At 36.5% G+C, this 14,979-nt stretch overlaps 1 protein-coding gene across 1 annotated transcript in view; it reads right to left on the bottom strand.

Moving 5' to 3' along the window:
• Ctr9 (CTR9 homolog, Paf1/RNA polymerase II complex component) overlaps positions 1–14,767 on the bottom strand; it is a 26,732-nt gene extending 11,965 nt beyond the window's left edge. Inside the window, exons 1-13 of the mRNA XM_015477628.2 lie at positions 14,508–14,767; positions 13,003–13,101; positions 12,160–12,399; positions 11,519–11,636; positions 10,962–11,051; positions 7,705–7,853; positions 5,619–5,726; positions 4,311–4,418; positions 3,978–4,214; positions 3,493–3,582; positions 3,256–3,384; positions 2,969–3,152; positions 409–497 (exon numbers count right to left, since the gene is read on the bottom strand). Of these exons, the coding sequence (XP_015333114.1) occupies positions 409–497; positions 2,969–3,152; positions 3,256–3,384; positions 3,493–3,582; positions 3,978–4,214; positions 4,311–4,418; positions 5,619–5,726; positions 7,705–7,853; positions 10,962–11,051; positions 11,519–11,636; positions 12,160–12,399; positions 13,003–13,101; positions 14,508–14,552 (1,686 nt within the window). The 5' untranslated portion in view covers positions 14,553–14,767. The remainder of the gene's footprint in view (positions 1–408; positions 498–2,968; positions 3,153–3,255; positions 3,385–3,492; positions 3,583–3,977; positions 4,215–4,310; positions 4,419–5,618; positions 5,727–7,704; positions 7,854–10,961; positions 11,052–11,518; positions 11,637–12,159; positions 12,400–13,002; positions 13,102–14,507) is intronic.
• Positions 14,768–14,979: the final 212 nt, after the last annotated feature.

Below are 14,979 nucleotides of genomic sequence, written 5' to 3'. Positions count from 1 at the left end.
AAAAAAAAAAAAAAAAAAGCAAAACAAAACAAAAAAAACCCCAGAAGGATGCCAAGGTTATTAGAAACACGAGTCATTAAAAGGAAAAACTGAGCTAGGCATAGTAGCACATGCTTGTAATTCCAGCTATTTGGGAAGCTGAAGCAGGAGGATTGCAAGTTTGAAGTCAGCCTGCGTGATTTAGTAAGATTCTGTCTCAAAAGCAAAAAATAAGAAGGGCTGAGAAAGTAGCTCGGTGGTAGAACGCTTGCCTAGCATGCACAAGGTCCTAAGTAGAATCCCTAGTACAGAGAAGAAAGAGAGGAGAGAGAGAAAGGAAGGGAGGGAGGGACGGAGGGAAAGAGAGAAATAAAGAAAAGCAGGGTATAAAGTGAAAATAATTATTTCTCGAGAGTCAGTATTACTAACCTGATTAATCTGAAGAGCTTCCTTAAACCAATCTGAAGCCTCATAAAAGTTTCCTTTATCTCTGGCCATGGCTCCTAGACGCAAATAGCCTGAAAAAATACATTTGAAAGTTTTTATGTTCAAAATATTAGCCATAAATGATCATAACTTTAAAGTCATACTTTTGAGAAAATTGTGTTTGTTAATACATCCATATAAGGAATAGAAAGTCTCATAGGTGAAGAAACATCAAACATCAACCTAATGAGTTATAATTTTGGAATCAAGTGTCATGTTTGAAATCTAAGATTCATCTCTTCCAGTTCATTCCAAAAGCTAGCTCCCTGCTGCAAGTCCTTACCTCAAGCCAAGATATTTTAAAAGTTCTGTTTCCAATTTCTCTGCAATGTATACTACTACCAGTTACTTTTTCTTAAAAAGCTACTTGTCATATGAAAAGTAGTGAATAGCTACTAGAGACCATCAGTTAGAAGGCCTGAGTTCTGACGTTGGTTCTTCCACTTAAAAATATAGTTCCATACAAATTTAAGTTGTTTTCTCTGGAAAATTTCTCCTCAAGAAACAATAATGTGCCAGGTGCAGTGGTGGCACATGCCTGTGATCCCAGTAGCTCAGGAGGCTCAGGCAGAAAGATTGTGAGTTCAAAGCCAGCCTCAGCAATTTAGCAAGGCCCTAAGCAATTCAGTGAGACCCTGTCTCTAATAAAACATAAAAAAAGGCTAGGGATGTGGCTCAGTGGTTAAGCGCCCCTGGGCTCAATCCCTAGTATCAAAAAACAAAACAAAACAAAAAAACAATAATGGCTATTACCTATCAAATCAATTTAAATTTAATCTGTTATTCAACTAAAATATTATTTATTTTTGAGCTGGGGATACAGCTTAGTTGGTAGAGTGCTTGCCTCGCATGCACAAGGCCCTAGGTTGGATCCCCAGCGCCACATACACATACACACTTACATATAAAAAGAAAAGAAGGGCTGGGTTATGGCTCAGCAGTAGCGCACTTGCTTGGCATGCGTGAGGCACTGGGTTCAATTCTCAGCACCACATATAAATTAAAATAAATAAATAAATAAAGGTTTATCGACAACTTAAAAAAAAAATTTGTTTAATGGACTGGAGTTGTGGCTCAGTGGTATAGTGCTTGTCCCGCATGTGTGAGGCCCTGAGTTCAATCCTGCGCACCACATAAAGATCCATTGACGTCTAAAAAATTTTTTTTTTAAAAATCTTATTTATTCTAAATCACTTTTGCATCCATGATGGCAAGACAGATGCAAAAAAAAAAGCTTCTGATCTGACTAGAATCAAAACATGTTTTAGGTACTTTTAAATAAAGTACAGAAGTCCCCATTATCCTTGAAGGATTCATTCCAAGTCCCCCAATAAATGCTAGAAACTATAGATAGTAATGAACACTATAATTACTGTTTTTTCTGATATATATAGAGAGAATTTATCTGATAAAGTTCAACTTATAAATTAAGATAGTAAGCCAGGCACGGTGGTGCATGCCTGTAATCTCAGCATCACAGGAGGCCGAGACAGGAGGATTACAAATTCAAAGCCAGCCTCAGCAACAGCAAGGCACTTAGCAACTCAGTGAGACCTTGTGTCTAAATAAAATATAAAAATAGGGCTGGGAATGTGGCTCAGTGGTTAAGTGCCCCTAAGTTCAATCCCCAGTACCAAAAAAAAAAAAATTTTAGTAAAAGATAAACAATAGAACAATTACAACAATATACTGTAATGAAAGTTATATGAATATGATCTTTCTCTAAAAATCTCTTATTGTACTATATAGATCTTAGTAACCTCAGCATACAATTTATTAATTTTTCTTCCTTATTAACTGATATGGCTACTAAGTTACTAACAGATGGGTAATATATAGAGCATTGATACACTGGACAAAGGGATGATTCATATCCTGGGCTAGATGGAGTAGGATAGGACAAGATTTCATCACACTACTTAGAATGGTGTACAATTTAGAACTTATAAACTGTTTAATTCTGGAATTTTCTGTTTAACATTTTGGGACAACAGTTGAACTGTGGGCAAATAAAACTGAGGAGAGTGAAACTATGGATAAGGAGGGACTACTATATGTTATTGTAAATTATTTTTTAATTATAAACTTTGAATATTTTACAATGTCTAAGTTGTAAAAACTCAAAGTAGGACATTTGAGTAATAATTGTTTCAAGGAAAACCACTTCTCTTACTCTTATAAACACTGTAAAAATGTTGATATGAAATCAAAGGATAGTTACAAATGTAAATCCACTATCAAAATATGCCAAGGAGTTATAAAAGCTTAACAAAGGTAGCAGACCCACTGAACATAGCCTAATCATTGAATATAGTTCAAGTAAATTTTGTTGTTTCTTTTGTTTTCTAGGATAAATGTAAGTGAAGCTGTACTTTTTTTTTAAGGCCACAGATCTGCTCTGAACAAAAAGGGACATCAGAACATTCAAAATATAATTTTCCCCAATTAAGTTTTTGCTGCTATTGTGGGAATTTTATTACATAAGCAAATTTAAAATTCTTACAGTCAACATAATTAGGATGCTCTCGTAAGATGTTTTTATATAGTTTTTCTGCTTCATGGAATTCACACATAGCCTCATACAGCCTGGCTAAATTGTATGATGTGGTAACAGAAATGGCATTATAATAATGTTCATCATGCTCAGCTTCTGCCTTTGCACGATCCAATGATGCCAAAAAATATTTCTGTGAGGAAGAAAAATTACATTGTTAAAAGATTTGATACATCTATAAAATATGCATTCAACTTGATCAAGTATAAAAGAAGGGAAGATTTCAATTTTCCTACCTTTGCCTCCCCTAGGTTTCCAAGTCTAAAATGGAGGGCACCAACGTTATTTAGAATCTCAGGAGGAACATCAGCCTGCACTTTCTCTTGAAGGATTCGTGTTGCTGTTCCATAGGCTGAAAGGGCACCCTGTATTTTTGCAGTGGACAAAATACGGTATGTGTGCAAATCAAAAAGAAATAGTACACCATGTTTTCAAAAAACACATATAGAAGATGAAAAGCATGACTACAATACCTGTATATCAGTCTGTTCCAAGATTTGTGCCAATTCAATCCAAGCTTCAACATCATCGGGATATTGTTCTGTGACCTTCTTCAAATGGCCCTGGGATAAAGAGAGCATCATATTAGTGCTGTAAAAGTAATAAATGGAGGCTAACTTAAGTCAACTGCTTTTTTATCTAAAGCAGAACAAGCTCATTTAACAAAACTGCTTCTACTGTAACTCTACTAGCAAAAACAATAAATGAGCCAGGCATAGTGGTGCACACCTATAATCCCAGTGGTTCAGGAGACTGAGGCAGGAGGACTGAAAGTTCAAAGCCAGCCTCATCAACTTAGCAAAGTCCTAAGCAAGATCCTTTCTCTAAGTAAAATATAAAAAGGATTGGGGCTGTGACTCAGTGATTAAGTGCCCCTGGGTTCAATCCCCGGTACCAAACAAAACAAAACAAAACAAAACAAGAAATAAGGACTTTGTCAAGGTTTTTAAAAATTTACCTTGGCAATATCTCGTTTTTCTTGATCTTCTGAGGCAGCATAGAGAGAACCCAGAATTTTCATAGTTTCATAATTATTAGGATAAGCTTTCAAAACTTTCTCAAAACATTGAGATGCATTTTCTTTGTCACCTCGATAAATATACATTTGTCCCAAGCCAAAAAATGGCAGCACAAAAGAGGATGAGGCAAACTGTGTGGCTTGATAGTAGTACTGAAAAGCTTGGTCATAATCTTCCTAAAAACAAATAAGACCACAAAAAAAGGTTAAAAAGAGCTGAAAAACTATAAATGCAAGAACTAGATATTTAGAGACGTTATAAAATTATATTACCTGAACGTGGAATGATCTGGCCAGCTGATAGCAACTTTCTGCTTGCATAGCCTCCACTTCTGTATTATGGAATGCATGAAGAGCCAGGTGCTGGACTTTACTATAATCCTGAATAACAGAGATTAAGTTGGATTAGCTGCTCTATAAATCATAACATTTCATTTATCTATATAACACATTTCCATCTTCTCCCTAAATAGTTGTCTGTTAGTACTATAACCATTATAGCCTAAAGCTTAATCGTAATTCATATGAAAGTACAGTGTACTTCTATAGCCAGTGTAAAACCTACAATTAGTAGCCATGTACACTTAGGCTATTAATTATGTCTCAGTTTGCTCATCCACAAAATGGGGAGATTATTTATTTCAGAGAATTGTTGTGAAGATTACAGAATACTTGGAATGCATTTTTTAAAGTGCTTAGGATTTAGTAAGCAATGCTTAAATGCATATTGATAACAACATAGTAGCTCTTACCAATAAGATTTGATACATTTTTGTGAGCTTTTATCTAAATTGCTATTTAACTGGTTTAAAGTTCTTAGTATAATTTAGTACCTGGTTTCAATATGGTAGGTTAAATTTTCATGTTCACTTTATAAAAACTCTGTCAAGAAAATCTTGGTTATATATTTTAATATACCTAAAATATCATTGCTTCTACAGAATTAGTGGCAACTTAAAAAATGTATCACAGTAAACTTGCAAACATAAAAATGTCAATGACTCCTTGTTACCCACATAAGTACATCCAAATTCTACTACACAAATGCCTCACTCTCTGGATCCAATGCATTGCCGGTCAAAAAGTCCACCACATGCTATGCTCTCACTGAACTAAAATGCCAAGACTATTTTTAAGAAGTCTATCTTTCTCTTTTCAACTGCTTAATGCTCACCTCCTAAAAACCTAATTTGAGAGCTTTTCCGTTGTGGTGAAAACCCTTCATAATCACTTGATCATTTCCTCATTTTTCTACCATTAGTGGGCAGAGACCTTTACTTTTACATTTACATTTGCTTACTCAACTGTGTTTTCTATGAAACTTAACTCCTTGAGTGCAGAAACCATGTCTCACTCATCTCCACATTCATATCACAGTGTCACACACAGTATAAATGTCAATAAATATTAAGTAAACGAATGAATAAACAAATATATCCAAGCCCAAGTAACTAATATAAACTAATTTAGAAAAAACTCTTTTGACATTTTCAATTTTTTTTCCAAGTTAAAAAAAAATAAGGAATCAACTACATTCAGGAAAACAAAAATCAGGATTTAAAAATAAATGATTCCTCCTACCTTTTTGAAGAAAAAATGATTTGCCAAGTGGTTTAATACCATAGGGTTGCTAGGATCAATAGTATAGGCCCTGGAAAGAAGCTGGACACCATTTTTGATGGAATCAGCCTAAAAGAAAACATTGCAATAGAGTGGAGTGGAAACATTACTTAATTAGCACTTATTCAAAATTTTCTTTATACCCTCAAAAAAATAAGGTTGTATAATCCTAAATTCAGACACCAAGATACAACTCTTATTATAGTTAGTCTTTACCAAGAATGACAAATTTCAATCAATGAGTCACCAAATTGTTAGAATTTAGTTTTCTTAACAAAACTTAAATGATAAGTTACACCTATAATCCCAGCTATCTGGGAGGTTAAGGCAGGAAAACTATAAGCTTAAGGCAGGCCTGGGCAACTTAGCAAGATCCTATCTCAAAAATAAAAAATAAAAAAGTTGGGGATGTAGCTTAGTTTTAGAGCAATTTAGTCCCCAGTACTGAAAAAATCAAACAAACCAACTAACTGTAATTATAAAAGCACCCTCACTGTAAAGAATTCCCTATTCTCTGACACTAGATTCATATAATAAATATATTTGCTATTATTGTTTTAAATAGTTCATACTGATCTCCAAGGGCAAATATTAGAAAATATTCCCCAAACCTATTTTTCAACACCTTTAATGAACTTTTTATTTATTGAGCTATATACTTTATATGCTATATTGAGCAAATTGTGTTATTTTGCCATTGCAACAAGAAAGATCAGCTTCTTGTGAATTTTAAATATCTATGTTGCATTTGCAATGAAATCCCCCTTTTAATCCTCAATATTCTGCCACCCAGGGGGTTGCCCCATTTTTTCCTCTTTTTATTCTCTTGTTCAGTTCTTGAGATTTATCTGCTTTTTAGTTCCTGCCTCAGCTGTCTTTTTGGTGTGACAGCCATATCTATGGATAACACAACAATGATTTTGCTTCTCTTCCCCTACTAAAAAAATGGAAATTTTATAGCCTGTGTGATTTCAGGAAGGAAAGCTCCCTTCCCCTCCTCCACAATCCCATTATTGATTTTCATCAGTCAAGAGAATCTATTCCCCATTTCTGGAGACTGGTTTAAAGCAGAGGTTCTCAACTAGGAACAATGTCATTTTTGGTTCTCTCAAGTGGAGAGATGCTACAATAGTGCTGATGCTGAAAAACACTGGTGACCTTATTTTGGACAGTAATAAATAAGAAACATGATGGGGGAACTTCTCAATATAAGATAGAGATTCTCTAAGAAATACTTTTATCCTTTCCATTTTCTCCTCCAATGTAATAACAAGATGCCTGGAAAGGTGGCAGCCATCTTATGAGATGACAGACATGATGAAGAAAGGCCACACACACTGGGCTGGGGTTGTGGCTCAGTAGTAGAGCACTTGCCTAGCATGTGAGAGGCAATAGGTTCAGTGTGCATATAAATAAATTAAAAAAAAAAAATGCTTAAACATTTCTACTTATGAGTTGCAAAATTCCCCAAATTAGCCTCAGTATAGCTACACTACAAAATTGCTTGGCCTATCACACTAAGGAAAGGTGGCCATACACTAAGGAAAGGTGGATAGAAAGATATTTTTAAAACTCTGGGTTTGATGACACTGAAGTGCCATATCTGAGAGCTTAGACATTTGGTTTAAAACCCTTATGTTTTCAAGTTGCTGAACTGTTTTTTTTGTTGTTGTTGTGGTTGTTACTTGCAACTGAAAGCATTCCAAACTGATACACAGGTCTACAATCCTTATCGGAAATTCAAAAACAATTTTTTAAAAAAATACCCAGGTTTTTGTAATCGTGGAGCAAATTCATTTGATGGGAACCCTTTACCTGAATTGTGAGGCTATCGTATTAGTATGAAAAGTAACCATTTTGCCACAGAAATATGTGTGCTTTGGGGGCAGTGCCCCAATAACTTAAGTATTATATATTATGCAGTATAAGTACCATATTAACCTTTCTATAATCAAAAGTCTTGATTTCTAAGGCATATCTGCCCTGGGAACTTTAAAATACAAGACTGTAGATTAGACAATGAGTCAAAAATATCTCCCCTACATACCTCTTTATTGTTGAGTTCTAGAACAGCCAGGCCAACCAATGCTCCGACACATTTGGAATTGAGTTCTAAGGCTCTGCTGAATGCTAGACGGGCTTTCTCTAATTTGTTAAGTTTCACGAAGCAATGGCCCATTCCTAAACGAACTTCAGCTAAAAATAAAATAAAGTCATTCAATTTGTCAAATTAAGCATTTTTAGAGTTCAATTACAAGAATGCTTAAACATTTTCTACTTATGAGTTGCAAAATTCCCCAAATGAGCCTCAGTATAGCTACACTACAAAATTGCTTGGCCTACCACAAATTGATTTCACTAGAGGTTAGATTGTAACACTCTCTACCTCTCTCACCTCTTTCTATCATTGAACAGAACATCTATAATAATATTGGTATTATTCTTTCTCCTAACACCCCTGCTATATTTTACCTTCATCAACATGCCTCACTCAATTTCAAATTCTTGAAGAGCAATATTTAAAAAGAGAAAAATTTCATTAAGACTTCAAATACTGTGTCCAATTCCACATACATACCATCATTCCCTTCAGATCTATGCTTATATGTGCTATCTCATTTCAAGACCATTCAGAACACAAACAATTCCTACCTAAGGCCAACCTCTATGATACACAGTCACTGGATTCTTTCTCATCTATTTGAGGCCACTGCTTCACCAACCCTTCCCTATTTTTCCTGCATAAAATATATTTTCCTTCTCTACTGGATCATCCTCATTCACATACAAGCATCATTCCCTCAATTTTTTTTTTTTTTTTTTACAGTGCTGAGGATTGAAACAGGGCTTTGCATAGGCTAGGCAAGCACTCCACCAACTAAGCTATATTTCCATCCCTATAAACATCCTTTGTTGAATTAATTTCCTTTTCCAGTTATCAATTTATTTCTGTTCTTCCCTTGGGAGCAAAATTCCTTGAAACACACAACAACTGCTGTCTCTAATTCCTTTCCTTCCATTTTTCTCTTGAACTCACTCCAGTGAGGTGCTTGCTCCCACCATTCCAGAAAAAACTGCTTTTATCAAGGTCATTAATGATCTAAATGCTCTTTAATCCAAAGATCATTTCTCTGCCCCTATTTTATTTGGCCTAACAATATACCTATTCTTTCTGAAAATGTTTTATACTGGCTTTAAGGACACTGCACTTACCTTGTTTTCCTCCTATACATCTAGCTTCTCCTTCTCGGGTCCCTTTGCCGATTCTTTCTCGTTTTCCTCACCTCTAAATATCAGAGTGTTCTAGAGCTCCACCCAGGACCTCTTTTCTGTCTCCATTCACTCCTCTGGTAATTTCATGTAGTCTCATAGCTTATACACCATCTATATGTTGATGACTTTCAAATTCATTACTTCAGCCCAGACTTTTTTCCTGAACTCTTGAGGGTCTGATCTCTTCCCTTGTTGCCCCTTCAAACTTGACACTTCAAACTTTTCATGTCTAAAACTAGCTCCCCTTGAACTATTTTTCCAAATGTAGTAAAATGTAACTACATTCTTCCTACTGCTTATTCAAGAGTTATCTTTGCTTCTTACTCTTGTCTTTACACATCACATCTACTCTATCAGCTCTCCCTTCAAATTACACCTAGAATCTGACTACTTGTACCTTTGCCACTATTAGCACTCAGATGAGCCACAATCACACATGACCTGGATGACTGTGATAACCTTCTCCCTAGTCGTCCTACTTCTGTCATCGCCTACTCACCCACATCCCACTCTAGACTCAATTCAGAAGCTCAAATGACTCTTTTTAACTCTAAGTCAGATTATGCTTTTCTTCTGCTCAAAGTTTTCCAATAGCTTTTTATCTGTTACATTAAAAACTGATAATAATCTAGGATGCCCTACATGATTAGTATTAAGTTGTATCATTGATCCCATTTCTTACTATCCTCTCCCCCCATCCCGCAGATATTACTGTTTCTCAATCTTCCTTCAGTACCTTTGTAACTCGTATGTTCCTCTGGGAATGATACTCTCCCATATATCTGCATGGCTCTTAAGTTTTCTTAGGTCTTTACACAAACGTTACTATCTATGATGAATTTCCCTGATCACCTTTTTTACCAACTCCCAATGCTTCTCATAGGCCTTTTTTGCTTTATTCTTCTTTTCAGCCTTTGGCAATATCTTACATAGTATACATTTTCCTCATTTCTTCCCCACTGGAAGTAAATTACAGAGGGGTAGGGACTTTGGTCTCTAGTTCATTGCTACATTTCCAGGGTTAAGAACAGTGCTAACATGTGTTGGTACTCAGTAAATATCTGCTAAATGAATAACATTTTGCAAAGTGTCATGGTTTGGATGTGAGGTGTCCCCCAAAAGCTCATGTGGGAGATAATGCAAAATTCAGAGGAGAAATGACTGGACTGTAAGAGTCTTAATCCAATCAGCAAATTAATCCCCTGATAGGGATTTAACTGAGGGGTAACTGAAGTGGTAGGGTTTGGCTGGAGGAGGTGGGAATCGGGGCATGGCTTTGGGGTATATATTTGTATCCAGCCAGTAGAGTTTCTCTCAGCTTCTTGATCATCATGTGAGCTGCTTCCCTTCACCACACTCTTCTGCCATGATGTCCTGTCTCACCTTGAGTCCCAAAGAATGGAGTCTGCTGTCTATGGACTGAGATCTTTAAAACTGTGCGCCCCCAGATAAACCTTTCCTCCTCTACAATTCTGCTGGTTGGGTCATTTAGTCACAGTGGCAAAAAAAAGGTTGACTAGGGCTGGGGTTGTGGCTCAGTGGCAGAGCATTTGCCTCGCACAGGTGAGGCAGTGGGTTTGATCCTCAGCACCACATAAAAATCAATAAATGAAATAAAATATTATGTTCATGTGTAACTAAAAAATAATTTTAAAAAAAGGCTGATTAAAACAGAAATAAAAGTTGTATAGGGCAAAAGATCATAATATGATCCATTATCCAGCTATTAAATCAAAGATAACACTAAGAAAAAATAATCTTTCAGGAGGCTGAGGCTCTAAGGAACTTAGCAAGACCCAGTCTCAAAATAAAAAATGAAAAGGATTGGGGATGTGGCTCAGTGGTTAAGTACCCCTGGGTTAAACCACTGGTTGCCCCCCACCTCCCAAAAGAGAAAAAATATCTTGATTCTGTCATTTTAATACTCCAATAGTACCTTTTCACAACTGACTTCATAAGAAACTATCAAATTATCAGTATTTCAAGTTGGGCCATATACAGATTAGACCTAAAATAAAGTTTTTCTTTTACCTGGGCATCCTGGATTAGTACGTAACGCCTTCTTATAGTAAGCAAGAGCTCCTCTGTAATCCTTTTTGTTGAATGAAATGCAAGCTTTACCTATAATGATTTCAAAAAAAAATAAACATGCACTGCCTGATTAATACAAATTTACCTCACTTTATACTAACTACTTAAATTTAATACATCTTTCAGTAAGAACTACTTAAAAATAATGAACACGATTTCACATTAAAAACTTGTTTTCCATTTGGGTATATTAATTTATGTCGAAGACAGGATGTTCTGTCTTTATATTAAATGTTATAACGGCATAATTGCAACAACTTGAGTTGTCTAAGTATAGATTATTGACTTTCTGGAAGCAAATAAATTACTTTTAACTGGTATGTATTTTATTTTTGCAATTGTAACAATAATCTATTGTAGATCATTTTATTTTTAACAGGATAAAGCTCTTCTACTTTGCTATCCTGCTCAGTTATTAAGGTGCTATTACAAAGAGATACAGTCTAGACATATGCTGAAAAAACTAGATTCCTAAGATGGTTGCAAAGATCACTCACCAAGAAGGGCTGGGATGTTATTTGGAGATTGGTTGAGTACAAAATGAAATTGTGCATCAGCTTGATCCATTTTGTCACCTTCAAGTAGACAGAAGCAGGCTCTTCCCAACAAATGGTTCTATAAAATAATGTATCACCTTAGACTTTACTAAGGGCAAACAATAATTTACCATAAATATACAAATAAAAATGAAAACCACATAGGAAGGAAGTAGAGTATAATACAAATTTCTCTCTCAACTGTAATGTTCAAGCTACCAGTAAACAGTTCTTCATTACAAAATGAGAAATTATCCCCAAATGTAAAACCTCTGTGCCAATAACAATGACAAACAACTACATTCAAGATTCCTTAAAATATGGTTGAATTTTACCTGGAAATGTTAGAATTATTGATTCAACATAGGAGGACGTTTTACATACTAAATTTGTCTATATTACTTCAACAGTAAGTATAAGGATTGAAGGAATTCCAATTTTAATGAGGAACCCTTCTTCTTTTTTTTTTTTTTTTTGATTATATCAACATGGTTATTTTAAGAAACATTCTTTCAAAAACATCTGCTGCCTATCACACACATTTTGCTTTCATATGGTAGTTTTATCCTTTCAGAAATTTCAAGAAATTTGATTTGCTTTACCTGATCATACATAATAATTTTATCAGCCATTGTATACAGCAAGGTTGCCTGTGTAATAAGATCCTTCTTATTATCCTTGTTCTTTTCTTTTCGAGCCTGTTGTACATAATAGGCTGCTAGTGTATCCAGGCAAGTCATCTGGTCTTTTTCATGGTCTCTATAGTCCAAATTACCATCTATACGTGCTGCTTCCAACAACTTTACAAACTCTTCTGTTTTTCCTTGCTTGTAGTATTCCAGCTATAAGGTAAAGGATCAAATTAGAATCATTAAAGCAGAAGCCCATATTAAAAAAAAAAAAAAAAAACTACACAAATATTTATAGCAGCTTTATTTGTAACAGCAAAATACTTGAAACAATCCAAATGTTGACTAATAAGTGAATAAATAAACAAATTGTAGTATAGTTGTACAACAAACACTATTCTGCCTCAAAAAGAAGTAAACAACATGGATACATCTCAAACCAATTATGTTGAGAAGAAAGCCAGAGCAACAACAAAAAAGTACATATTGTGTGATTACATTTCCATATATTCTAGAAAATGCACACTAAATTTTAGCAAAATAAAAGAGATAAGGTTTGCCTGTCACTAGGGGGTTGGAGTACTATTAACTTAAATGAATTTTGCCTTTATCTTTATACATACTAATTTACCAGCAGAGTAGCATATCACTTAAGAAACTAGTCTTATTGTTCAATAAATGATAATTTATTTCCATACAGATGACATAAATCATTTACTTATCATGTACCCAAATTGGCTATTGCTACATCTGAAAACAGAAAACACATATTTTCCCAGTCAACAAATAAAAACTATTTGCTACATGAACACTGACCGCCAAAGCAATCCATATGTGCAGTTGTGTGTGTTCCTGTTTCAGAATACTGATAACTTCATCTCCCTCCGGTAACTGATCGAAGTCAAGTTCGATGACCTAAAACACAAAATGTAGGTTTTATCTCTTATTTTTATTTTTTAAATTCCTATTTTTCTTTTCAGTTTTTCCTGACTATATATCAACACACATATACAGAGGATACTCATTTTCAACAAGGTTTAGCCAACAAACAGTTTTTATAAACATAGATTAATTGTACAAATTAATGGGTTTCAGTGACAATTTCATACATGCACATATATCTTGCATTGATAATGTTCACCCTCCCTTCTACTCTTTCTTAACCTCCCTTATTTCCCCTTTCCTCCTGCTCCCCCTTCCCAATTCCATAAAAGTCCCTCTTCTACTTTCAAGTATTTTTTTTTTTTTAAAGTTTAGTTTCCACATTTGAGAGAAAACATATGTCTGTGTTTTGGCCAATATGTATTAATATTTAGGGAGCACAGGACAAACAAACTACTAACACGTTAAAGTAAAAGTCTAGAGAAACAAAGAACACTGGTAATTGTCTCCAAATACTAGAACTATAAAATGCTACAAATGCTTTGTTTACTCAAAAGTAACAAAACAAAACCCTATTTCATCTATAAATCCAAGTAAAGTGCTGATAAGCACCCTGAAGAATGATGCCATAGGTCTGACACCTTGGAGAAACATGACTCTAGAGGCCATGCAAAGTTGAATGCCACTGTACACATAAATCATGGAAGCAGCATTTGTGTGTCACAATCATTACTGAATGTGGGAACAAAAATAATAATAGAAAAATGTTCTGGAACTAGATGGAGGTAATAGTTTCACAACTTTGGGAATATATACAAAAGAAAACTGGATTTTATAAGTGAATTATATCTCGATATTACACCTCAAACCAACCAACCAAAGTAAGTACATGCAATATCCAAGAAGATTGAACATCAAAGCTGAGATTTACTCAGACAAACCAAAGGCCACCCATGAATGAGGCAGTGTAAGGGAAAGGGGGTTAATTCCATCAGCACGCTGTAGTGGCTAAGTTTACTTCGCACATAATGTACCACGACATACTCGAGTTTCTAATGCATAAGAGGCAACGTGCTATATATTCCTAGGAGTTCGAGTAGCAGGTGGATCACCGTGACATCAGCGCCCACCTCTGTAATCTGTGAGGTGCTTCAGTTTATTGGGCACTCTCACGCTCCTGCGCCGGTGAATCGGGGAAAAAAATAAGAGTACTGTCAAATAAAAACAGGTTGGAGAGGAACTTTCAAGAACTCCTCCTCCAGTAACCTGCCACGATGCAGCGCAGGGGCGAGGGAAGGTGATCAGGGCTTTGGCTGGGGATTTCGATCGAGGCTCCTGCGGGAGAAGGGTGTGCCCTCTTCGGAAACGAAGTCTAGCGAAGTCGGTGGGGGTCATAGTCCAAGTTCACGACCCCCACCCCTTCCACACTGGACACCTACCTCGTCAGTGTCCCGGAGGGGAATCTCGATAGAGCCCCGCGACATGATGAGATCCAAAGGCGAGCGGGAATAGCGCTCGCAGCTCCGCAGCCGGCAGTCCTCGCTTCTGGCTCGTCCAGGAGATAGCGACCGCCCAGGAGCTGGTCGTGACTGCCGCCCCGCGGCGTTGTCGGAGCTCGGGCCTCTCCTTCCCGTCAGCCACTAAAACAACGAACAGCAGACGGCGACCGGTCACTTCCGGAGGCCCCGCCCCCTGCCCCGGAAGCACTGCCCGCGGGGGCGTGTCCGACGCGAGCTCCGCCTATGGCTCTGTTGTTTCCCTCTTCGGAATTATATAGCTCGGAGGATGTTGGCGTGTCCGCAGCAGCCGGCCCAAGAGCCTGACGGCTTTGGAGTCTGAGCCTGGCGCTGGCGCGGGTCCCAGCCAAAGCCCGGAAGGCGTAGCCGCTCCGCCCAGCGGTGGGCGGGGCCT

The sequence above is a fragment of the Marmota marmota genome, unplaced genomic scaffold (genome assembly GCF_001458135.2).
Source record: "Marmota marmota marmota unplaced genomic scaffold, marMar, whole genome shotgun sequence".
Classification (NCBI taxonomy): Eukaryota; Metazoa; Chordata; class Mammalia; order Rodentia; family Sciuridae; genus Marmota; species Marmota marmota.
The sequence above is the reverse complement of the archived record's forward strand: the minus strand, read 5'-3'. Positions and strand labels throughout refer to the sequence as shown.